The 27,204-nt window shown below is 45.1% G+C and overlaps 1 protein-coding gene across 1 annotated transcript; it reads left to right on the top strand.

The window, feature by feature from the left end:
• The first annotated feature begins 6,774 nt into the window (after nt 1-6,774).
• On the top strand, nt 6,775-22,441 carry LOC118938931 (prolactin-like). The gene is made up of 5 exons (XM_036945591.1): nt 6,775-6,799; nt 8,521-8,705; nt 13,979-14,086; nt 15,637-15,816; nt 21,996-22,441. Exons 1-5 carry the CDS (start codon nt 6,775-6,777, stop codon nt 22,194-22,196), a joined length of 699 nt encoding a protein of 232 aa, XP_036801486.1. The 3' UTR covers nt 22,197-22,441.
• The last annotated feature ends 4,763 nt before the right edge of the window (nt 22,442-27,204 follow it).

Here is a 27,204-nt window from a genome sequence, read left to right as displayed (position 1 = left end):
ACTGTAGTACAACGGGCCACGTTCAGCTCAATACCCCCTCTAAACTGTAGTACAACGGGCCACGTTCAGCTCAATACCCCCTCTAAACTGTAGTAGAACGGGCCATGTTCAGCTCAATACCCCCTCTAAACTGTAGTACAACGGGCCATGTTCAGCTCAATACCCCCTCTAAACTGTAGTACAACGGGCCATGTTCAGCTCAATACCCCCTCTAAACTGTAGTAGAACGGGCCATGTTCACCTCCCCTACACACAGACATGTACACCCCCTTACACACACATACAGTGGGGAGAACAAGTATTTGATATACTGCAGATTTTGCAGGTTTTCCTACTTACAAAGCATGGAGAGGTTTGTAATTTTTATCATAGGTACACTTCAACTGTGAGAGACGGAATCTAAAACAAAAATACAGAAAATCACATTGTATGATTTTTAATTTTAATTAGCATTTTATTGCATGACATAAGTATTTGATCATCTACCAACCAGTAAGAATTGTGGCTTTCATTCATACAACCCCAAGAACACCATCCCAACTGTGAAGCATGGAGGTGGAAACATCATTCTTTGGGGATGCTTTTCTGCAAAGGGGACAGGACGACTGCACCGTATTGAGGGGAGGATGGATGGGGCCATGTATCGTGAGATCTTGGCCAACAACCTCCTTCCCTCAGTAAGAGCATTGAAGATGGGTTGTGGCTGGGTCTTCCAGCATGACAACGACCCGAAACACACAGCCAGGGCAACTAAGGAGTGGCTCCGTAAGAAGCATCTCAAGGTCCTGGAGTGGCCTAGCCAGTCTCCAGACCTGAACCCAATAGAAAATCTTTGGAGGGAGCTGAAAGTCCGTATTGCCCAGCGACAGCCCCGAAACCTGAAGGATCTGGAGATGGTCTGTATGGAGGAGTGGGCCAAAATCCCCGCTGCAGTGTGTGCAAACCTGGTCAAGAACTACAATAAAATGTATGATATCTGTAATTGCAAACCAAGGTTTCTGTACCAAATATTAAGTTCTGCTTTTCTGATGTATCAAATACTTATGCCATGCAATAAAATGCAAATTAATTACTTACAAATCATACACTGTGATTATCTGGATTTTTGTTTTAGATTCCGTCTCTCACAGTTGAAGTGTACCTATGATAAAAATTACAGACCTCTACATTTTGTAAGTAGGAAAACCTGCAAAATCAGCAGTGTATCAAATACTTGTTCTCCCCACTGTATTTACACACAGACATACAGTATACACACCTCCTGCACACAGATATACACCCCCCTACACACAGATATACTGTATCTACCCCACTACACACAGATATACTGTATACACCCCCCTACACAGAGATATACTGTATACACCCCCCTACACACAGATATACTGTATACAACCCCCTACACAGAGATATACATCCCCCTACACACAGATATACTGTATACACCCCCCTACACAGAGATATACATCCCCCTACACACAGATATACTGTATATACCCCACTACACACAGCTATACTGTATATACCCCCCTACACAGAGATATACATCCCCCTACACACAGATATACTGTATATACCCCACTACACACAGATATACTGTATATACCCCACTACACACAGATATACTGTATACACCCCCCTACACATAGACATACTCTATGCACCACCCTACACACAGATATATGTATACACTCATGCATCAAAACCAAATACAACACACACACACAACACTGCAGACACCACTCACACACCATCACAGAAACGCTTAACGATCATTGTCAGAGTCACACACTGCAGGGCTCCAATGACGCTGGTGGTTGATGTCATAAGGCAGTCGTCACAGATCTGAGTTAACCTTACAGCCCTTTTCCTGGAGCTATCGAGCATTTCACTTGCCATTCTCACCCATGACTGTCTGACTACTGCTGACATGTAGCCAATGCTGCCTCCCGGTCATGTCTGGTCATGCTTCTGTCACACTGATTGTATAGTTCCATGTTTGTTGGTTGTTATTTTGGTTGCATGTTGGATGTTGCATGTTGCATGTTTTCTAATACAAGTACACTTTCCACCTGTAGTAACAGCAAATTCATCATATGTCTAAACAAGGCTTCCAGACAAGGTGCTACGGCAATCATATATAATAAGGGAAGCACAGCCACGAGCTTCCCAGTGACACGAACCTACCAGACGAGCTAAATTACTTCTATGCTCGCTTCGAGGCAAGCAACACTGAAACATGCATGAGAGCACCAGCTGTTCCGGACGACTGTGTGAATTACGCTCTCCTTAGCCGATGTGAGTAAGACCTTTAAACAGGTCAACATTCACAAGGATGCCGGGCCAGACGTATTACCAGGACGTGTACACCGAGCATGAGCTGACCAACTGTGTCTTCACTGACATTTTCAACCTGTCTGAGCAGAACACCCTAGTCAAGCAGACCCCCATAATCCCTGTGCCCAAGAACACTAAGGTAACCTGCCTAAATGACTACAGACCCGTAGCACTCACATCTGTAGCCATGAAGTGCTTTGAAAGGCTGGTCATGGCTCACATCAACATCGTCATCCCAGAAACCCTAGACCCACTCCAATTTGCATACCACCCCAACAGATCCACAGATGACGCAATCTCTATTGCACTGAACACTGACCTTTCCCATCTGGACAAAAGGAACACCTATGAGTGAATGCTATTTATTGACTACAGCTCAGACCATGGGACTAAACACCTCCCTCTGCAACTGGATCCTGGACTTCCTGAAGGGCCACCCCCAGGTGGTAAGGGTAGGGAACAAGACATCCGCCAAGTTGATCTTCAACACAGGGACCCCTCAGGGGTGCATGCTCAGTCCCATCCTGTACTCCCTGTTCACTCATGACTGCATGGGAGTCAATTACTCCAACACCATCATCAAGTTTGCCGATGACACAACAGTGGTAGGCCTGATCACCGACAACGATGAGACAGTGTATAGGGAGGAGGTCAGAGACCTGGCCAGGTGGTGCCAGGACAACAACCTCTCCCTCAACGTAATCAAGGCAAAGGAGATGATTGTGGACTACAGGAAAAGGAGGACAGAGTCCGCCCATTCTCATGGACGGGGCTGTAGTGGAACAGGTTGAGAGCTTCAGGTTCCTTAGTGTCCACATCACCAACAAACTAACATGGTCCAAGCACACCAAGACAGTTGTGAAGAGGGCACGACAAAGACTATTCCCCCTCAGGAGACTGAAAAGATGTGGCATGGGTCCTCAGTTCCTCAAAAGGTTCTACAGCTGCACCATCAAGATCATCCTGACTGGTTGCATCACTGCCTGGTATGGCAACTGCTCGGCCTCCGACATTAAGGCGCTACAGAGGGTAGTGCGTACAGCCCAGTACATCACTGGGGCCAAGCTTCCTGCCATCCAGGACCTCTATATTAGGCGGTGTCAGATGAAGGCCTAGAAAATTGTCAAGGACTCCAATCACCCTAGTCATAGACTGTTCTCTCTGCTACCACATGGCAAGCGGTACCAGTGTACCTCTTTATTGAGGAAAAAATGTACTTACTATGACTGAGATATGTGCTTGTCCCACCAAGCTATATTAAGATTGATGAAATAACTGTAAGTGGCTCTGGATAAGAGCATCTGCTAAATGACTACAGGGTAAGTGTACACTGAGTATAACAAACATTAGGAACACCTTCCTAATATCGAGTTGCAGAACAGCCTCAATTCATTGGGCATGAACTCTACAAGGTGTCAAAAGCATTCCACAGGGATGTTGGCCCACGTTGACTCCAATGCTTCCCACAGTTGTGTCAAGTTGGCTGGATGTCCTTTGTGTGGTGGACCATTCTTGATACACATAGTGAACCTTTGACCGTGAAAAACCCAGCAGCGTTGCAGTTCTTGACCCAAACCGGTGCAGTACACTACAGAACACTACAGAACACTACAGTACACTACAGAAAACTACAGAACTCTACAGAACACTACAGAACACTACAGAACACTACGGTACACTACAGAACACTACAGTACACTACAGAACACTACAGTACACCACAGAAAACTACAGAACACTACAGTACACCACAGAACACTACAGAACACTACAGAACACTACAGTACACTACAGAACACTACAGAACACTACAGAACAGTAGAAAACTACGGTACACTACAGTGCACTACAGAACACTACAGGACTCTACAGTACACTACAGTACACTACAGAACACTACAGAACTCTACAGTACACTATAGAACACTAGACTAGACTACAGAACACTACAGAACACTACAGAACAGTAGAAAACTACGGTACACTACAGAACACTACAGTACACTACAGTACACTACAGTGCACTACAGAACACTACAAAACACTACAGTACACTACAGAACACTACAAAACACTACAGTACACTACAGAACAGTAGAAAACTACGGTACACTACAGTGCACTACAGAACACTACAAAACACTACAGTACACTACAGAACACTACAAAACACTACAGTACACTACAGAACAGTAGAAAACTACGGTACACTACAGTGCACTACAGAACACTACAGAACACTACAGGACTCTACAGTACACTACAGTACACTACAGAACACTACAGAACTCTACAGTACACTATAGAACACTAGACTAGACTACAGAACACTACAGAACAGTAGAAAACTATGGTACACTACAGAACACTACAGTACACTACAGTACACTACAGTGCACTACAGAACACTACAAAACACTACAGTACACTACAGAACACTACAGTGCACTACAGAACACTACAGAACACTACAGAACACTACAGTACACTACAGAACACTACAGTACACTACAGTACACTACAGTACACTACAGATCACTACAGTACACTACAGAACAGTAGAAAACTACAGTACACTACAGAACACTACAGAACACTACAGTACACTACAGAACACTACAGAACACTACAGTACACTACAGTACACTACAGAACACTACAGTACACTACAGTACACTACAGAACACTACAGTACACTACAGAACACTACAGAACACTACAGTACACTACAGTACACTACAGAACACTACAGTACACTACAGTACACTACAGTACACTACAGAACACTACGGAACACTACAGTGCACTACAGTACACTACAGAGCACTACAGTACACTACAGAACACTACAGAACACTACAGTACACTACAGAACACTACTGAACACTACAGAACAAGGACAGAGATAATATTGAAAACAATCAACAAGGTTTGCTTTCACTTACTGATCAATACATTGATCATTTAAATCAGGGATGTCATAATAATTCCACAGAGGGCCGAGTGTCTGCAGGTTTTTGGTTTCAATTAAGAAATAGACTACCAGCTGAGGGGAGTTCCTTATTATTACTTATTACTTATTAGTGACCTTCATTTATCAATCAATTACAAGGGAGGAGCGAGAACCTGCAGACACGCGGCCCTCCGTGGAATGAGTTTAACACGTGGATGAAGTTATCACCATGTGAGAAACATGGGAGCTGGTCAGTGTGAATGTCAGTACCATCCTCCTGTACACTACAGAACGCAGCCCTCCGTGGAATGAGTTTAACACGTGGATGAAGTCATCACCATGTGAGAAACATGGGAGCTGGTCAGTGTGAATGGCAGTACCATCCTCCTGTACACTACAGAACGCGGCCCTCCGTGGAATGAGTTTAACACGTGGATGAAGTCATCACCAGGTGAGAAACATGGGAGCTGGTCAGTGTGAATGGCAGTACCATCCTCCTGTACACTACAGAACGCGGCCCTCCATGGAATGAGTTTAACACGTGGATGAAGTCATCACCAGGTGAGAAACATGGGAGCTGGTCAGTGTGAATGGCAGTACCATCCTCCTGTACTCTACAGAACGCGGCCCTCCGTGGAATGAGTTTAACACGTGGATGAAGTCATCACCAGGTGAGAAACATGGGAGCTGGTCAGTGTGAATGGCAGTACCATCCTCCTGTACACTACAGAACGCAGCCCTCCGTGGAATGAGTTTAACACGTGGATGAAGTCATCACCATGTGAGAAACATGGGAGCTGGTCAGTGTGAATGGCAGTACCATACTACTGTACACTACAAAACGCGGCCCTCCGTGGAATGAGTTTAACACGTGGATGAAGTCATCACCATGTGAGAAACATGGGAGCTGGTCAGTGTGAATGGCAGTACCATACTACTGTACACTCTGAGATAAAAGGGTTCCAAAAGGGTTCCTTGGCTGTACACAAAGGAGAGCCCTCTTTGGTTCCAGGTAGAACCCTTTTGGGTTCCATGTAGAACCCTCTGTAGAAAGGTGTTCTACATGGAATCCAAAAGGGTTCTACCTGGAACCAGAAAGGGTTCTTCAAAGGGTTCTCCTATGGGGACAGCCGTGGAACCCTTTTAGGTTTTAACTAGCCTAATGAATGACAGTGAAACTGGTGAAGGGGCTGGGGGGTGAACTGAATGAGCATTTTCACCCTGTATCTGTCCTGATTTGTCCCATCCGCTTTGGGATGTGAAGCCGACTTCCATCATGATCTGATGAAAAAACAGAAAGAGAAAATTGAGGGCGAATGAAAACTCACGCAAACCTCTGTCTCTCTCTCCTCCCCTCCTAAATGATTGTGGTCATCACATGATGACAGAGAGAGAGACCCTTTCCTTAATACTCCTGGTCCCTTTAAATAGCTGCGTGTCACTGTACATCCTCCAGCTTCAAAAATACCACCAAGCAACACAGAATGTCCAGGAACAACATCAAACAAGGTAGCTAGCTACCTCTAAGAACAAGCCAGGCAGTGCATGCAGAGAGCAGGGAGCAGGGAGCAGGGAGCAGGGAGCAGGGACCAGGGACCAGGGAGCAGGGAGCAGGGAGCAGGGAGCAGGGAACAGGGAGCAGGGAGCAGGGAGCAGGGAGCAGGGACCAGGGAGCAGGGAGCAAGGACCAGGCGCCAAGGACCAGGGACCAGGGACCAGGGAACAGGGAGCAGGGAGCAAGGACCAGGGACCAGGGACTAAGGACCAGGGACCAGGGAGCAAGGACCAGGGACCAGGGACCAGGGTGCAGGGACCAGGGACCAGGGACCAGGGAGCAGGGAGCAAGGACCAGGGAGCAGGGAACAGGGAGCAGGGAGCAGGGTGCAAGGACCAGGGAGCAGGGACCAGGGACCAGGGACCAAGGAGCAGGGACCAGGGACCAGGGACCAGGGACTGAGAAGCTATACATGCATGCCTCTGCCTGTGGAACTAGATTCTCTCCTCTGTTTACCACCTCTTCTTCCCTTTCTCTTTTCCTCTTCCTCCCTCAACCAGTCAGTCACTATCCAGTGTCAGTGTTGTCTCTCTTCATCCTCTTCTCCTTCTATTCCTCTGTCAGTGTCAATGTTGTCTCTCTTCATCCTCTTCTCCTTCTATTCCTCTGTCAGTGTCAGTGTTGTCTCTCTTCTCCTTCTATTTCTCTGTCAGTGTCAGTGTTGTCTCTCTTTTCTGTCTATTCCTCTGTCAGTGTCAATGTTGTCTCTCTTCATCCTCTTCTCCTTCTATTCCTCTGTCAGTGTCAATGTTGTCTCTCTTCATCCTCTTCTCCTTCTATTCCTCTGTCAGTGTCAGTGTTGTCTCTCTTCATCCTCTTCTCCTTCTATCCCTCTGTCAGTGTCAGTGTTGTCTCTCTTCTCCTTCTATTCCTCTGTCAGTGTCAGTGTTGTCTCTCTTTTCTGTCTATTCCTCTGTCAGTGTCAGTGTTGTCTCTCTTCATCCTCTTTTCCTTCTATTCCTCTGTCAGTGTCAGTGTTGTCTCTCTTCTCCTTCTATTCCTCTGTCAGTGTCAGTGTTGTCTCTCTTCATCCTCTTCTCCTTCTATTCCTCTGTCAGTGTCAATGTTGTCTCTCTTCATCCTCTTCTCCTTCTATTCCTCTGTCAGTGTCAGTGTTGTCTCTCTTCTCCTTCTATTCCTCTGTCAGTGTCAGTGTTGTCTCTCTTTTCTGTCTATTCCTCTGTCAGTGTCAGTGTTGTCTCTCTTCATCCTCTTCTCCTTCTATTCCTCTGTCAGTGTCAGTGTTGTCTCTCTTCTTCTATTCCTCTGTCAGTGTCAGTGTTGTCTCTCTTCTCCTTCTATTCCTCTGTCAGTGTCAGTGTTGTCTCTCTTCATCCTCTTCTCCTTCTATTCCTCTGTCAGTGTTCCCCTTTCCCTCCTGTCCTCATCCCTCTATCCTACCCTTTCCTCCTTCTCATTGCTCTTCTCATTGTTCCCCTCTCCCTCTATATTTCCACCAGTTTGAGTGCTGCATCTGCCTTGTGAGACAGGATCCCATCCACACCTCTCTCTGTTCCTCTTCTCACTCTCTCTCTGCCAGTGTCAGTGCTGCTCCTGGCTGGTGAGAGGATCCTGTCCTCTCCCTCTATTGCCCTCCTCTCTCTCAACTCCTTCAACCTCCTCTCTATTTATCTCATCATCCTCATCCTTCCCCCTCTCTCCCTCTTTCTTCCAGTGTGGGCTCTGCTCATGGTGTTGCTGTGTGTGGAGCTGCGTGGCAGTGGCAGCGCGAGCGCGGCACCCATCTGTGTCCACGGCCAGGCGGGGTGCCACTTCCTCTCCCTGGCAGACCTCTTTGACCGGGTCATCCAGCACAGTGCCAGGATGCACAGCATCTCCAGTGACCTGCACTCTGAATTCGTAAGTCCCCTTATCTGTCTCTAGTATGCTCAAGGTTACCTCTTTCTTTTCTCTCGCTCTTTCTCTCTCTGTATCTCTGTCACTAATGACACAGTCCTAGTCTCTTTCTCTCTCTCTCTGCCTGTCTCTGTCACTAATGACACAGTCCTAGTCTCTTTCTCTCTCTCTCTCTGTCTGTCTCTGTCAATCATGACACAGTCCTAGTCTCTTTCTCTCTCTCTCTGTCTGTCTCTGTCACTAATGACACAGTCCTAGTCTCTTTCTCTCTGTATCTCTGTCACTAATGACACAGTCCTAGTCTCTTTCTCTCTCTCTCTGTATCTCTGTCACTAATGACACAGTCCTAGTCTCTTTCTCTCTCTCTCTGTCTGTCTCTGTCAATCATGACACAGTCCTAGTCTCTTTCTCTCTCTCTCTGTCTGTCTCTGTCACTAATGACACAGTCCTAGTCTCTTTCTCTCTCTCTCTGTCTGTCTCTGTCACTAATGACACAGTCCTCGTCTCTTTCTCTCTCTCTCTGTCTGTCTCTGTCACTAATGACACAGTCCTAGTCTCTTTCTCTCTCTCTCTGTATCTCTGTCACTAAAGACACAGTCCTCATCTCTTTCTCTCTCTCTGTCACTAATGACACAGTCCTCGTCTCTTTCTCTCTCTCTCTGTCTGTCTCTGTCACTAATGACAGAACCCACTATAACACTGTGTGGTTGTTGATGTGACATTGATTTGCGATAATCAGATGTATAAAAGAGGATTTTAAGATGGAAATCTTGACGTTAAGAACAACAGTCTTTCAACATGTCATGTAGCAGATCATTAAATCAAATCAAAGTGTATTTGTCATGTGCGCCGACCACAACAGGTGTCACCTTACAGTGAAATGCTTACTTACAGGCTCTAACCAATAGTGCAAAAAAGGTATTGGGTGAACAATAGGTAAGTAAAGAATGAAAAACAACAGTAAAAAGACACTGAAAAATAACAGTAGAGAGGCTATATACAGTAGCGAGGCTTTATACAGTAGCGAGGCTATATACAGTAGCGAGAACAGTCTATGACTGGGGTGGCTGGGTCTTTGACCATTTTTAGGGCCTTCCTATGACATCGCCTGGGTGGAGGTCCTGGATGGCAGGCAGCTTAGCCCCAGTGATGTACTGGGCTGTACGCACTACCCTCTGTAGTGCCTTGCGGTCGGAGGCCGAGCAATTGCCATATCAGGCAGTGATGCAACCAGCCAGAATGCTCTCGATGTTACAGCTGTAGAACGTTTTGAGGATCTCAGAACCCATGCCAAATCATTTTAGTTTCCTGAGGGGGAATAGGTTTTGTTGTGCCCTCTTCACGACGGTCTTGGTGTGTTTGGACCATTCTAGTTTGCTGGTGAAGTGGAGACCAAGGAACTTGAAGCTCTCAACCTGCTCCACTACAGCCCCGTCAATGAGAATGGGGGCATACTCGGTCCTCCTTTTCCTGTAGTCCACAATCATCTCCTTAGTCTTGGTTATGTTGAGGGATAGGTTGTTATTCTGGCACCACCTGGCCAGGTCTCTGACCTCCTCCCTATAGGCTGTCTCGTCGTTGTCGGTGATCAGGCCTACCACTGTTGTGTCGTCTGCAAACTTAATGATGGTGTTGGAGTCGTGCCTGGCCATGCAGTCATGAGTGAACAGGGAGTACAGGAGGGGACTGAACACGCACCCCTGGAGGGCTCCAGTGTTGAGGATCAGCGTGGCAGATGTGCTGCTACCTACCCTTACAACATGGGGGCGGCCTGTCAGGAAGTCCAGGATCCAGTTGCAGAGGGAGGTGTTTAGTCCCAGGATCCTTAGCTTAGTGATGAGCTTTGAGGGTCTATGGTGTTTAACGCTGAGCTGTAGCCAATGAATAGCATTCTCACATAAGTGTTCCTTTTGTCCAGATGGGAAAGGGTAGTGTGGAGTGCAATAGAGATTGCATCATCTGTGGATCTGTTTGGGCGGTATGCAAATTGGAGTGGGTCTAGGGTTTCTGAGATAATGGTGTTGATGTGAGCCATTAACAGCCTTTCAAAGCACTTCATGTCTACGGACGTGAGTGCTACGGGTCTGTAGTCATTTAGGCAGGTTGCCTTTGTGTTCTTGGGCACAGGGACTATGGTGGTCTGCTTGAAACATGTTGGTATTACAGACTCAATCAAGGACATGTTGAAAATGTCAGTGAAGACACCTGCCAGTTGGTCAGCACATGCCCGGAGCACACGTCCTGGTAATCCGTCTGGCCCTACAGCCTTGTATATGTTGACCTGTTTATAGGTCTTCCTCACGTCGGCTACGGAGAGCGTGATCACACAGTCGTCCGGAACAGCTGATGCTCTCATGCATGCCTAAGTGTTGTTTTCCATGAAGCAAGCATAGAAGTGATTTAACTCGTCTAGTAGGCTCGTGTCACTGGGTAGCTCGCGGCTGTGCTTCCCTCTGTAATCTGTAATAGTTTGCAAGTCCTGCCACATAAGACGAGCATCGGAGCCGGTGTAGTATGATTCAATCTTAGCCCTGTATTGACGCTTTGCCTGTTTGATGGTTCGTCGCAGGGCATAGCAGGATTTATTGTAAGTTTAGAGTCCCGCACCTTTAAAGCAGCAGCTCTGCCCTTTACCTCAATGCGAATGTTGCCTGTAATCCATGGCTTCTGGTTGGGGTATGTACGTACAGTCACTGTGGGGATGACATCCTCGACGCACTTATTGATTAAGCCAGTGACTGATGTGGTGTACTCCTCAATACCATCAGAAGAATCCCAGAACATATTCCAGTCTGAGACAGCAAAGCAGTCCTGTAGTTTAGCATCTGCTGCATCTGTCACTGCTGCTTCCTGCTTTCATGTTTGCTTGTAAGCAGGAATCAGGAGGATAGAGTTGTGGTCGGATTTACCAAATGAAGGGCGAGGGAGAGCGTTGTATGTGTCTCTGTGTGTGGAGTACAGGTGATCTAGAATTTGTTTCCCTCTGGTTGCACATTTAACATGTTAATAGAAATTTGGTAGAACTTATTTAAGTTTCCCTGCATTAAAGACTATGGCCACTAGGAGCGCCACCTCTGGGTGAGTGGTTTCCTTTTTGCTTATTTCCTTATACAGCTGACTGAGTGCAGTCTTAGCGCCAGCATCTGTCTGTGGTGGTAAATAAACAGCCACGAAAAGTATAGCTGAAAACTCTCTAGGCAAGTAGTGTGGCCTGAAATTTATCACAATATACTCTACTTCAGGCGATCAAAATCTAGAGACTTCCTTAGATTTTGTGCACCAGCTGTTGTTTACAAATTTGCACAGACCGCCCCCCCTCCTCTTACCGGAGTGTGCTGTTCTATCTTGCCGGTGCAGCATATATCCCGCTAGCTGAATATCCATGTCGTCATTCAGCCACGATTCCGTGAAACACAGGATATTAGAGTTTTTGATGTCCCGTTGGTAGGATATTCGTGATCGTAACTCGTCTAATTTATTGTCCAGTGATAGCACGTTGGTGAGTAGTATTGACGGTAACGGGTGTTTGGAGAATGTCCTGTGCGTCCTGCTTGTTGTAGAAAAATAATTTGTCTAATCCGAGGTGAGTGATCGCTGTCCTGATATCCAGAAGCTCTTTTCTGCTGTAAGATACGGTTGCAGAAACATTCAGTACAAAATAAGTTACAAATAACGCGGGGAAAAAACACATAATACCACAATTGGTTGGGCGCCTGTAAAACTGCTGCCAATTCCTTTTTTTTTTGCTGGTTTCAATTTAGTAAGAGGAAATTGCATGTTTATAGTGATAGTTCACCCAAATGACAAAATAACATGTTGGTTTCCTTACCCCGTAAGCAGTCTATTGCCAAGGTAAGACAGCAGTCTATTGCCAAGGTAAATCAGCAGTCTATTGCCAAGGTAAGAGAGCAGTCTATTGCCAAGGTAAGAGAGCAGTCTATTGCCAAGATAAGACAGCAGTCTATTGCCAAGGTAAGACAGCAGTCTATTGCCAAGGTAAATCAGCAGTCTATTGCCAAGGTAAGAGAGCAGTCTATTGCCAAGGTAAGAGAGCAGTCTATTGCCAAGGTAAGAGAGCAGTCTATTGCCAAGGTCAGACAGCAGTCTATTGCCAAGGTAAGACAGCAGTCTATTGCCAAGGTAAGACAGCAGTCTATTGCCAAGGTAAATCAGCAGTCTATTGCCAAGATAAGACAGCAGTCTATTGCCAAGGTAAATCAGCAGTCTATTGTCAAGGTAAGACAGCAGTCTATTGTCAAGGTAAGACAGCAGTCTATTGCCAAGGTAAGACAGCAGTCTATTGCCAAGGTAAGACAGCAGTCTATTGCCAAGGTAAGACAGCAGTCTATTGCCAAGGTAAGACAGCAGTCTATTGCCAAGATAAGACAGCAGACTATTGCCAAGATAAGACAGCAGTCTATTGCCAAGGTAAATCAGCAGTCTATTGTCAAGGTAAGACAGCAGTCTATTGTCAAGGTAAGACAGCAGTCTATTGCCAAGGTAAGACAGCAGTCTATTGCCAAGGTAAGACAGCAGTCTATTGCCAAGGTAAGAGAGCAGTCTATTGCCAAGATAAGACAGCAGTCTATTGCCAAGGTAAGACAGCAGTCTATTGCCAAGGTAAGACAGCAGTCTATTGTCAAGGTAAGACAGCAGTCTATTTCCATGGTAAGACAGCAGTCTATTGCCAAGGTTAGACAGCAGTCTATTGTCATGGTCAGACAGCAGTCTATTGTCAAGGTAAGACATTAGTCTATTGTCAAGGTTAGACAGCTGTCTATTGCCAAGGTTAGACAGCAGTCTATTGCCAAGGTTAGACAGCAGTCTACTGTCAAGGTAAGACAGCAGTCTATTTCCATGGTAAGACAGCAGTCTATTGCCAAGGTTAGACAGCAGTCTATTGCCAAGGTTAGACAGCAGTCTATTGCCAAGGTTAGACAGCAGTCTACTGTCAAGGTAAGACAGCAGTCTATTTCCATGGTAAGACAGCTGTCTATTGCCAAGGTTAGACAGCAGTCTATTGCCAAGGTTAGACAGCAGTCTATTTCCATGGTAAGACAGCAGTCTATTGCCAAGGTTAGACAGCAGTCTATTATAATTTTGTGATTTGGGTGAACTATCCATTTAAAGGTTCTACAAGCTTTCTGTTTCTTTGCTTTCGAAGGCTTTGCTCTTCAGAGATGCAGCTCCTATGACTCGCTGACCTTTTGATTTCTACCTACGTCTTCCCTGTCAACTCAATTCCTCTTTCTCTCCTTTCTTCTTCCCTCCGTCAGGAGCAATATGTTTTGCCAAGCAGAAATCATATTGGCAGGATAAACCGCCACTGCCATACAGCCACCATACTAACCCCTAATGGCAAAGAGAACGCGCAGAGACTGGCTGTGAGTCTTACAACTCTGTTTAATCAACTATTGTTTACCATAGTACTACCCCTCTCTGCTTTCTGTAATAACCTTGTCCCTTGTCTGTTCCCTTATGGTACTACCCCTCTCTGCTTCCTGTAGTAACCTTGTCTGTTCCCTGATGGTACTACCCCTCTCTGCTTCCTGTAGTAACCTTGTCTGTTCCCTAATGGTACTACCCCTCTCTGCTTCCTGTAGTAACCTTGTCTCTTCCCTGATGGTACTACCCCTCTCTGCTTCCTGTAGTAACCTTGTCTGTTCCCTGATGGTACTACCCCTCTCTGCTTCCTGTAGTAACCTTGTCTGTTCCCTGATGGTACTACCCCTCTCTGCTTCCTGTAGTAACCTTGTCTGTTCCCTGATGGTACTACCCCTCTGCTTCCTGTAGTAACCTTGTCTGTTCCCTGATGGTACTACCCCTCTCTGCTTCCTGTAGTAACCTTGTCTGTTCCCTGATGGTACTACCCCTCTCTGCTTCCTGTAGTAACCTTGTCTGTTCCCTGAGAGTACTACCCCTCTCTGCTTCCTGTAGTAACCTTGTCTGTTCCCTGAGAGTACTACCCCTCTCTGCTTCCTGTAGTAACCTTGTCTGTTCCCTGAGAGTACTACCCCTCTCTGCTTCCTGTAGTAACCTTGTCTGTTCCCTGAGAGTACTACCCCTCTCTGCTTCCTGTAGAACTCATGTCTGTTCCCTGATGGTACTACCCCTCTCTGCTTCCTGTAGTAACCTTGTCTGTTCCCTGATGGTACTACACCTCTCTGCTTCCTGTAGTAACCTTGTCTGTTCCCTGATGGTACTACCCCTCTCTGCTTCCTGTAGTAACCTTGTCTGTTCCCTGATGGTACTACCCCTCTCTGCTTCCTGTAGTAACCTTGTCTGTTCCCTGATGGTACTACCCCTCTCTGCTTCCTGTAGTACTCATGTCTGTTCCCTGATGGTACTACCCCTCTCTGCTTCCTGTAGTAACCTTGTCTGTTCCCTGATGGTACTACCCCTCTCTGCTTCCTGTAGTAACCTTGTCTGTTCCCTGATGGTACTACCCCTCTCTGCTTCCTGTAGTAACCTTGTCTGTTCCCTGATGGTACTACCCCTCTCTGCTTCCTGTAGTACTCATGTCTGTTCCCTGATGGTACTACCCCTCTCTGCTTCCTGTAGTAACCTTGTCTGTTCCCTGAGGGTACTACACCTCTCTGCTTCCTGTAGTAACCTTGTCTGTTCCCTGATGGTACTACCCCTCTCTGCTTCCTGTAGTAACCTTGTCTGTTCCCTGAGAGTACTACCCCTTTCTGCTTCCTGTAGTAACCTTGTCTGTTCCCTGATGGTACTACCCCTCTCTGCTTCCTGTAGTAACCTTGTCTGTTCCCTGATGGTACTACCCCTCTCTGCTTCCTGTAGTACCCATGTCTGTCTCCAGATGTAGACTGCTTCTATGTCTTTGCTTGTATCTGTCTTCTCTCTTTCAACACTCAATAACCAACTCTACAAGAACATACAATTCTACTCTCTCTCTCTCTCTCTCTCTCCTCAGAGAGAGGAGTTAACGGAGGTGATTCTGAAGCTTCTGGTAGCATGGAAGGATCCTCTGTGGCAGTTCCACCAGAACATGGTTCACCAGGATGACTTCAACAACTTCAGCTCCAACAAAGCACTGGAGATGAGCTACATGGTGCACGAGCTCCGCAAGGGAGTCGAGAAGGTGGCTGATAAGGTAAGAGAAAGACGAGGGGAGAAGATGGCTGATAGGGTAAGAGGAAGATGGGGGGAGAAGGTGGCTGATAGGGTAAGAGGAAGACGGGGGGAGAAGATGGCTGATAGGGTGAGGAAGACGGGGGGAGAAGATGGCTGATAGGGTAAGAGGAAGACGGGGGGGAGATAGTGGCTGATAGGGTAAGAGGAAGACGGGGGGAGAAGATAGCTGACAGGATAAGAGGAAGATAAGTGAAGGTGGCTGATAGGTTAAGAGAAAGATGGGGGGAGAAGGTGGCTGATAGGGTAAGAGGAAGACGGGGGGAGAAGATGGCTGATAGGGTAAGAGGAAGACGGGGGGAGAAGATGGCTGACAGGATAAGAGGAAGACGGGGGGGAGATAGTGGCTGATAGGGTAAGAGGAAGACGGGGGGAGAAGATGGCTGACAGGATAAGAGGAAGATAAGTGAAGGTGGCTGATAGGTTAAGAGAAAGATGGGGGGAGAAGGTGGCTGATAGGGTAAGAGGAAGACGGGGGGGAGATAGTGGCTGATAGGGTAAGAGGAAGACGGGGGGAGAAGATGGCTGACAGGATAAGAGGAAGACGGGGGGAGACGATGGCTGACAGGATAAGAGGAAGACGGGGGGAGATAGTGGCTAATATGGTAAGAGGAAGATAAGTGAAGGTGGCTGATAGGTTAAGAGAAAGATGGGGGGAGAAGGTGGCTGATAGGGTATGGGACGGTTGAGCTAGCATAGGCTAATGCGATTAGCATGAGGTTGTAAGTATCAAGAAAATTTCACAGGACATAGACATATCTGATATTGTCAGAAAGCTTAAATTCTTGTTAATCTAACTGCACTGTCCAATTTACAGTAGCTAATACACTAAAATAATCCCATGCTATTGTTTGAGGAGAGTGCACAGTTATGAACATGAAAAGTTATTAATAAACCAATTAAGCACATTTGGGCAGTCTTAATACAACATTTTGAACATAAATGCAATGTTTCATTGGATCAGTCGGGGCGGCAGGGTAGCCTAGTGGTTAGAGCGTTGGGCTAGTAATCAAAAGGTTTCAAGTTCAAATCTCCGAGCTGACAAAGTACAAATCTGTCGTTCTGCCCCTGAACAAGGCAGTTCCTAGGCCATCATTGAAAATAGGAATTTGTTCTTAACTGACCTGCCTAGTAAAATAAAAGTCTAGAACTTTGCATAAACACTGCTGCCATCTAGTGACCAACATCTAAATAGTGCCTGGACTGGAAAAATGCATTTGTCTTGCATTTCAAAGATGATGGTACAAAAAAAATACAAAAAAACGCATGTTTCTTTTACCAGATCTAATGTGATATATTCTACTACATTCATTTCACATTTACACAAACTTCAACGTGTTTCCTTTCAAAGGGTATCAAGAATATGAATGTCCTTGCTTCAGGTCCTGAGCTACCGGCAGTATGTCATTTTAGGCAAAAATTGAAAAAAGGGGCGGATCCTTCTACATAAACATTTCTACTTGACTGAGGCTCAATTCTAGAAAATAATCATCACTTGAATCCATCATTACTATTTGTTAAGATGATTATGTTAAACATTGCCTATGGCTTTATGTAAGAGGTATAATGTGAAATGTCTCATAGATGACGAAGTGTGTATAAGACAGAGTTAGCCTTGAGCATATTATAGTGAAAAGAGAGTCCTATAGCAGCTTGATCCCTAGTGACATTGTGTAGACTGATGTTGACACCACCACTGAGTCAGTGACGAATGGAGATGCCAACCAGGATGTCACTAGACAATCCTCGCTCTGCTACTGGGTTGGCATGTGATAACTCACGAGAGAAGGAACACACACACACACACACACACCTCATGTTGCAATATGTACAGAAAGTAAAATTCCTTGTCTCTAACAATCCACTGTCTGTGTTTCTCTCTCTCAGATGCAGCACCTGGGGATGATCAGTAACTCCCTGAGTGGCCTGTCCTCCCCTGAGGCCTTGGACACCTCGTCAGACACCAGCGGAGAGTCCCAGGCCATGAGCGACCACGACCTACTCTACTGCTTCAGACGGGACTCCAACAAGGTCCAGAACTACCTGAAGATCCTCAAGTGCAGGATCGTACCTGAGAACGGATGCTGAGATGTGAAGACAAGAGAAGAGGCGTGACATTCACAAGCTACCGTGTCAATCAAGGAAATCAAGGACACATCATGAATAGACACGATGATAAGACCGAGAGAAGAGACTGGGACTGTGGCACTTTCCTCCTCCTAACAAGTCCAACGATAACTTCCACCAGCGACAATGTCTTAATGTCTTCTATGTACTGTATTTATGTCATGTCACAGAGAAATATAGTACAGATGTAAGATCTTAATCTGATCACCCTGTTGCAGGAAAACTTTCCTGCAATGCAGTCCATTTTAAACATGTAGTTTATTTGAGGTTTCAAAAAGGCTTCTAAAGTTCATCATTTCCTTGATTTGATTTTCCCTAACGAAAAATGTGTCAAGCCATACAAAAAATATCATGAATTATAATCCATGTAATAATTCACATTTACTTTGCTGCAGGATTATTTTCCTGCTGTAGAAAACTGGCTCAAATTAAATCCTACACCTGTATGTAACTTATCTCGATGATGAAAACTTGAATTTTCTCCCAGAGTTTGGGGGGCAGAGCCACTGGAGTAGAATACCATAATTTCTGCCATGACTATATCACCTTTAGGTTTAGAGTCCATGCATGTTTCATATAACGAATCCATTTCATGTTGTAAATGTACATTTTCAAGAGGGAGATGGGCTGTAACTCAGAAAGAATTTCATGGAAATGAACTAATATGTTGTTTATTTTTTATTTCTAAAACCAACTAGACATGACATGTTCTTTAAAATAAATACATTGTGACAAGATCAGAACTCAGAACTCTATTGTGATTGATTGTGTGTGTGTGTGTGTGTGTGTGTGTGTGTGTGTGTGTGTGTGTGTGTGTGTGTGTGTGTGTGTGTGTGTGTGTGTGTGTGTGTGTGTGCATGAGATTTACTGGGTTTGACGTACCAAGTGGACCAAGTGGAGGCTGCTATAACAGCCTCCACTCTTCTGGGAAGGTTTTCCACTAGCTGTTAGAACATTGCTGCTATAACAGCCTCCACTCTTCTGGGAAGGTTTTCCACTAGCTGTTAGAACATTGCTGCTATAACAGCCTCCACTCTTCTGGGAAGGTTTTCCACTAGCTGTTAGAACATTGCTGCTATAACAGCCTCCACTCTTCTGGGAAGGTTTTCCACTAGCCGTTAGAACATTGCTGCTATAACAGCCTCCACTCTTCTGGGAAGGTTTTCCACTAGCTGTTAGAACATTGCTGCGGGGACTTGCTTCCATTCAGCCACAAGAGCATTAGTGATGTCGGACGCCGATGTTGGGCGATTAGGTCTGGCTCGCAGTCAGCATTCCAATTGTGTTCAATGGAGTTCAGGTCAGGGTTCTGTGCAAGCCAGTCAAGTTCTTCCACACCGATCTCAACAAACCATTTCTGTATGGACCTCACTTTTAAGATTTTCCTTTACTAGAACTAAGGAGCCCGAATCAAGAGAAACTTCCCCAGGCCATTATTCCTCCTCCACCATACTTCACAGTAGGCATTATATATATTCGGGCAGGTAGCGTTCTCCTGGCATCCGCCAAACCCGGCCATGGAAACCTATGTCATGAAGCTCCCAAAGAACAGTTCTTGCGCTGATGTGACTTCCAGAGGCAGTTTTGAACTCGATACGGAGTGTTGCTACCGAAGACAGATGACCTTTACGCATTACGTGCTTCAGAACTCAGCGGCCCATTTCTGTGAGCTTGTGTGGCCTTGTGTGCTCAGAGATGTTTCCACTTCACAATAATAGCACTTACAGTTGACCTCGGCAGCTCTAGCAGGGCAGAAATTTGACCGACTGACATGTTGGAAAGGTGGCATCCTGTGACGGTGCCACTTTGAAAGTCACTGATCTCACCAGTACGGCCATTCTACTGCCAATTTTTGTCTATGGAGATTGCATGGCTGTGTGCTTGACTTTATACACCTGTCGGGAACGGTGTGGCTGAAATAGCCGAATCCACTCATTTGAAGGGGTGCCCATATACTTTTGTATATATAGTGTATCTGATAACTAATGTATTATTATATCACACACCAATTAAGTAATGTTAATATCTTTATGAGCTCATAATTATACAATTAACATTTATACTGAAGGCAGCTCAATTCTAGAAAACAATCATCACTTAAATCCATCTTTACTATTTGTTGTTAATATGATTACGTTGAATATTGCCTATGGCTAAGAGTTATAATGTGAAATGTCTCACAGATGACAAAGTGCTTATGTCACTAAATGAATCACAGAGATGGGTGGGAGAAAGAAGGATAGAAAGAGAGAGAGAAAGTGAGAGATAGGGAGAGGTAAAGAATGAAAATAAGGCAGAGTTAGCCTTGAGCATACATGCTATAGTGACAGTGAGTGAGTGTGAGAGAGAGAATGAAATAAAGATATATATAGTGTGAGTGAGAAAGCAAATTAAAGCAAATAAGACAGAGTTAGCCTTGAGCATATTATAGTGAAAAGAGAGTCCTATAGCAGCTTGATCCCTAGTGACATTGTGTAGACTGATGTTGACACCACCACTGAGTCAGTGACGAATGCAGATGCCAACCAAGATGTCACTAGACAATCCTCGCTCTGCTACTGGGTTGGCATGTGATAACTCACGAGAGAAGGCACACACACACACACACACACACACACGCACACACACACACACACAGACACAGCTCATAATGCAAAACAGTTGAAGTCGGAAGTTTATATACACCTTAGCCAAATAAATTTAAACTCAGTTTTTCACAATTCCAGTTCCCTGTCTTAGGTCAGTTAGAATCACCACTTTATTTTAAGAATGTGAAATGTCAGAATAAGAGCAGAGAGAATTATTTATTTCAGCTTGTAATTATTTCATCCAATTCCCAGTGGGTCAGAAGTTTACATACACTCAATTAGTATTTGGTAGCATTGCCTTTAAATTGTTTAACTTGGGTCAAACGTTTTGGGTAGCCTACCACAAGCTTCCCACAATAAGTTAGGTGAATTTTGGTCCATTCCTCCTGACAGAGCTGGTGTAACTGAGTCAGGTTTGTAGGCCTCCTTGCTCACACACGCTTTTTCAGTTCTGCCCACAAATAATTTTCTATAGGTCTATAGGTCAGGGCTTTGTGATGGCCACTCCAATGCCTTGACTTTGTTGTCCTTTAGCCATTTTGCCACAACTTTGGAAGTATGCTTGGGGTCATTGTCCATTTGGAAGACCCATTTGCGACCAAGCTTTAACTTCCTGACTGATGTCTTGAGATGTTGCTTCAATATATCCACATCATTTTCCTGTGGCCTTTCAGGTTATGTTGATATAGGACTCGTTTTACTGTGGCTATAGATACTTTTGTACCTGTTTCCTCCAGCATCTTCACAAGTTCCTTTGCTGTTGTTCTGGGATTGATTTGCACTTTTCGCACCAAAGTACGTTCATCTCTAGGAGACAGAACGCGTCTCCTTCCTGAGCGGTATGATGGCTGCGTGGTCCCATGGTGTTTATACTTGCGTACGTACTATTGTTTGTACAGATGAACGTGGTGCCTTCAGGCGTTTGGGAAGGATGAACCAGACTTGTGGAGGTCTACAATTTTTTTCTGAGGTGTTGGCTGATTTCTTTTGATTTTCCCATGATGTCAAGCAAAGAGGCACTGAGTTTGAAGATAGGCCTTGAAATACATCCACAGGTACACCTCCGACTGACTCAAATGATGTCAATTAGCCTATCAGAAGCTTCTAAAAACATGACATAATTTTCTGGAATTTTCCAAGCTTTAAACTTCTGACCCACAGGAATTGTGATACAGTGAATTATAAGTGAAATAATCTGTCTGTAAACAATTGTTGGACGAATTACTTGTGTCATGCATGAAGTAGATGTCCTAACTGTCTTGCCAAAATTAGATTGTTACCAAGAAATTTGTGGAGTGGTTGAAAAACAAGTTTTAATGACTCCAACCTAAGTATGTATGTATGTAAACTTCTGACTTCAACTGTATGTACAGAAAGTAAAATTCCTTATCTCTGGCAATCCACTGTCTGTGTCCCTCTCTCTCAGATGCAGCACCTGGGGATGATCAGTAACACCCTGAGTGGCCTGTCCTCCCCTGAGGCCTTGGACCCCTCATCAGACACCTGCGGAGAGTCCCAGGCCATGAGCGACCACGACCTACTCTACTGCTTCAGACGGGACTCCAACAAGGTCCAGAACTACCTGAAGATCCTCAAGTGCAGGATCGTACCTGAGAACGGATGCTGAGATGTGAAGACAAGAGAAGAGGCGTGACATTCACAAGCTACCGTGTCAATCAAGGAAATCAAGGACACATCATGAATAGACACGATGATAAGACCGAGAGAAGAGACTGGGACTGTGGCACTTTCCTCCTCCTAACAAGTCCAACGATAACTTCCACCAGCGACAATGTCTTAATGTCTTCTATGTACTGTATTTATGTCATGTCACAGAGAAATATAGTACAGATGTAAGATCTTAATCTGATCACCCTGTTGCAGGAAATGTAGTGTATTTGAGGGTACTGGAGGACTGGAGTTGAGAACCACTGGCCAAAGGTATCTGCTAAGTGTCATGGATGCAGGCTTTTACTCCAGCCGATGCTGCAACAAACTCAGTCTAACCAATGAAATGTTGATTGAAGACTATGATTGGTTAAATAGTTGAATCAGATGTACTAACACTTTGTCTTCTGTGGATCAGATTGAACACCCCCTGGCAGAGGCAAAGAATGGATTAAAGGACAAGTTCCCTTTTTTGAAACAATCTGTATTTTGGATGGCATGTTATAGTATCGTCCAGACACTCTTTGACTTTGAGAAATGTCTCTAAACAGCGATAGACATCCTCATGCTTGTTCTGCAGTTGGACGGGCACAGATAAAACATGAACAAAGGCTCCAAAAACACCCAAATACTTGTAGTGATGCAGGCCTTTATGTTGTACACATGACTTTGTGTCATTCCAAACTTTATCTGCAGCGTTATGTTCCATTCTGTTGGAGCGAAACTTCTCCGTCTAGCCAGGGCTTGCGCACACTGAAAAGGTTAGAGGGCTACAAGGAGAAGTATCGCTCGAGGCCAACAGAATGGAGTTTGGCGTTGCGGATGAAGTTCGGAATGACCCAATTTCATGATCAACGCATTGAAGCTCGAAGCTTGCACGTGCAGAGGCTATACACGCAGCTGGGAGTGAGTCAACCTCTGTGAGAGCACTGATGGTAACATTACACACCCTTACACTGAAAACCGTCATGCTGCTGAAACAAATGAATCCATATCCTTCCTAGGAGCTAGCTCCACTCTGGCAGCGCTGTGTCTGCGTCAGACTTCTCCTAGACACGCCCGGGGCTCCAGTGTGTGCCATGCAGTGGGTATGACGCTCAGACACGGTCTGGCTGCCTACTGACTGGCTGCTCCACTGATCAAAGGCGACTTCTAGTACTTCAGTCGGGAGTCATTGGCTCAGGCTGCCAGGCTTTTAACATATGTTTCCCAAGTGACGCAGGGAGAAAAGAAGACAGTGGGACAGGACCCATAGAAACACGATGGAAGGGAACGAGGGACGACGCGATGGGGGTCGGGTAGCGGAGAGGCGGAGGGGGGATCAGATGGGCAGGGGGAAAGGGGCTGCTTGAGGACCCACAGAAAGATGGGGAACGGGGGACAGGATGACACTGGCACACACTGTTTCTTAAACACCCAGGCACTTCCTGTGTCAGTCTAATTTGGGTCTGAGCTATGATCTCAATGCAAAGCCATGACAGATGCTAAATGATCTAATATAAGCTCATATTGCGTCAGTCGCTCTTCACATTCATTAGCCAAGACAAAATAAAGACATTAGAATAAATAATGACCTAAATTGCCATTGGAATGCCGTCGGAACATGATAATTGAAAAGCGTACAACAGACTCATCCAAACAGTTTATCATTAGAAAGAGCTGTGTGTGTGTGTTTGGTTTTAGCTTCCCTGTGGGGACCAGAAATCCTCACAAGGATAGAAAAACAAGGAAAATTCAGACAAGTGGGGACATTTCGCCTGTCCCCACAAAGAAAAAGGGGTTAGGGTTGCAATTAGGGTTAGGGGGTAGGTTTTTTGAGTTAGGGGTTAATGTTAGGGTAAGGTTTAGGGGAAATCGGATTTTGAATGTAGCCCTCTAACCTTTTTGTTTGGTCCCCGCAAGGATAGTAAAACAAACGTGTGTGTGCGTGCGTGCGTGCGTGTGTGTGTGTGTGTGCGTGCGTGCGTGTGTGTGTATGGCATGACTCATGACATTGTTTTCCCCTCTAAGAATGCCATTTGTTCTTTGGTCAGCCAAGTAAACTAATTGAATGACGTCTTAACTTTACAAAACAAACCATTTACTAGATGTTAGGTTCGGACAGGATACATCTAGGAGAGAGAGAGACAGAGGGAGAGAGAGAGATACACACACACTCACACACACAAAGACACAGAGAGAGACACACACAGAGAGACACAGAGAGAGAGAGCGAGAGAGAGACAGAGAAAAAGTGAGAGAGGGCACAACTGAATGCTGAGGGGGCTTTGTTGTGACTGTCCTGTTGTGCGACTGTCTGGAAACATATTATCATCAATACTTTACAACTAAACAAACGACCCAAGTGGTGACGACAGACAGTAGAACAGTGAACAATCTTTCTCTAACCTTCTCTGTCTCTCCCTCTCACTCTTTCTCTCCTCTCTTTCTGAGACCTGATGCCAAATTCACAAGTCTGCCACTAGATGGCAGCACTTCACACAGCACCTCAACTCAGAGTGCAAGGAGACCTGAAAAGGATTTACAATGACGGCCTACACCGGCCAAACCCGGACGACGCTGGGACAATTGTGCGCCGCCTTACGGGACTCCCAATCACGACAGGTTGTGATACAGCCTGGATTCGAACCAGGGTGTCTGTAGTGACGCCTCAAGCACTGAGATACAGTGTCTGAGAATGCTGCGCCGCTGCGAACACTACCTTTAAACAAACACAAATATCCATGGATGAATGTAATATAATTATATAATGATGTGGTTTGGTTGCCCTTGCAGTCCTCCCACTACTATTCAGTTTTCTGTTGTGACTCACGTCATCATTGTGTTGTCCTTGATCTGTCTTAGCTCCTCTTTACGCCACTGTGGATGATAACCCTGGTACATAAATCATGGAAACAGGGATGAACACTGTGGATGATAACCCTGGTACATAAATAATGGAAACAGGGATGAACACTGTGGATGATAACCCTGGTATATAAATCATGGAAACAGGGATGAACACCGTGGATGATAACCCTGGTACATAAATCATGGAAACAGGGTTGAACACTGTGGATGATAACCCTGGTACATAAATCATGGAAACAGGGATGAACACTGTGGATGATAACCCTGGTACATAAATCATGGAAACAGGAATGAACACTGTGGATGATAACCCTGGTACATAAATCATGGAAACAGGGATGAACACTGTGGATGATAACCCTGGTACATAAATCATGGAAACAGGGCTGAACACTATGGATGATAACCCTGGTACATAAATCATGGAAACAAGGCTGAAAACTATGGATGATAGCCCTGGTACATAAATCATGGAAACAGGGATGAACACTGTGGATGATAACCCTGGTACATAAATCATGGAAACAGGGATGAACACTGTGGATGATAACCCTGGTACATAAATCATGGAAACAGGGATGAACACTATGGATGATAGCCCTGGTACATAAATCATGGAAACAGGGATGAACACTGTGGATGATAACCCTGGTACATAAATCATGGAAACAGGAATGAACACTGTGGATGATAACCCTGGTACATAAATCATGGAAACAGGGATGAACACTGTGGATGATAACCCTGGTACATAAATCATGGAAACAGGGCTGAACACTATGGATGATAGCCCTGGTACATAAATCATGGAAACAAGGCTGAAAACTATGGATGATAGCCCTGGTACATAAATCATGGAAACAGGAATGAACACTATGGATGATAACCCTGGTACATAAATCATGGAAACAGGGATGAACACTGTGGATGATAACCCTGGTACATAAATCATGGAAACAGGGGTGAACACTGTGGATGATAACCCTGGTACATAAATCATGGAAACAGGGTTGAACACTGTGGATGATAACCCTGGTACATAAATCATGGAAACAGGGATGAACACTATGAATGATAACCCTGGTACATAAATCATGGAAACAGGATTGAACACTGTGGATGATAACCCTGGTACATAAATCATGGAAACAGGGATGAACACTGTGGATGATAACCCTGGTACATAAATCATGGAAACAGGGCTGAACACTGTGGATGATAACCCTGGTACATAAATCATGGAAACAGGGATGAACACTGTGGATGATAACCCTGGTACATAAATCATGGAAACAGGAATGAACACTGTGGATGATAACCCTGGTACATACATCATGGAAACATGGATGAACACTGTGGATGATAACCCTGGTACATAAATCATGGAAACAGGGCTGAACACTATGGATGATAGCCCTGGTACATAAATCATGGAAACAAGGTTGAAAACTATGGATGATAGCCCTGGTACATAAATCATGGAAACAGGGATGAACACTATGAATGATAACCCTGGTACATAAATCATGGAAACAGGGATGAACACTGTGGATGATAACCCTGGTACATAAATCATGGAAACAGGGATGAACACTGTGGATGATAACCCTGGTACATAAATCATGGAAACAGGAATGAACACTGTGGATGATAACCCTGGTACATAAATCATGGAAACAGGGATGAACACTGTGGATGATAACCCTGGTACATAAATCATGGAAACAGGGCTGAACACTATGGATGATAGCCCTGGTACATAAATCATGGAAACAGGGATGAACACTGTGGATGATAACCCTGGTACATAAATCATGGAAACAGGGATGAACACTGTGGATGATAACCCTGGTACATAAATCATGGAAACAGGGTTGAACACTGTGGATGATAACCCTGGTACATAAATCATGGAAACAGGGATGAACACTATGGATGATAGCCCTGGTACATAAATCATGGAAACAAGGCTGAAAACTATGGATGATAGCCCTGGTACATAAATCATGGAAACAGGGATGAACACTATGGATGATAACCCTGGTACATAAATCATGGAAACAGGGATGAACACTGTGGATGATAACCCTGGTACATGAATCATGGAAACAGGGATG

Source organism: Oncorhynchus mykiss, chromosome 15 (assembly GCF_013265735.2).
Source record: "Oncorhynchus mykiss isolate Arlee chromosome 15, USDA_OmykA_1.1, whole genome shotgun sequence".
NCBI lineage: Eukaryota > Metazoa > Chordata > Actinopteri > Salmoniformes > Salmonidae > Oncorhynchus > Oncorhynchus mykiss.
This window is presented reverse-complemented; position numbering and strand designations above follow the sequence as displayed.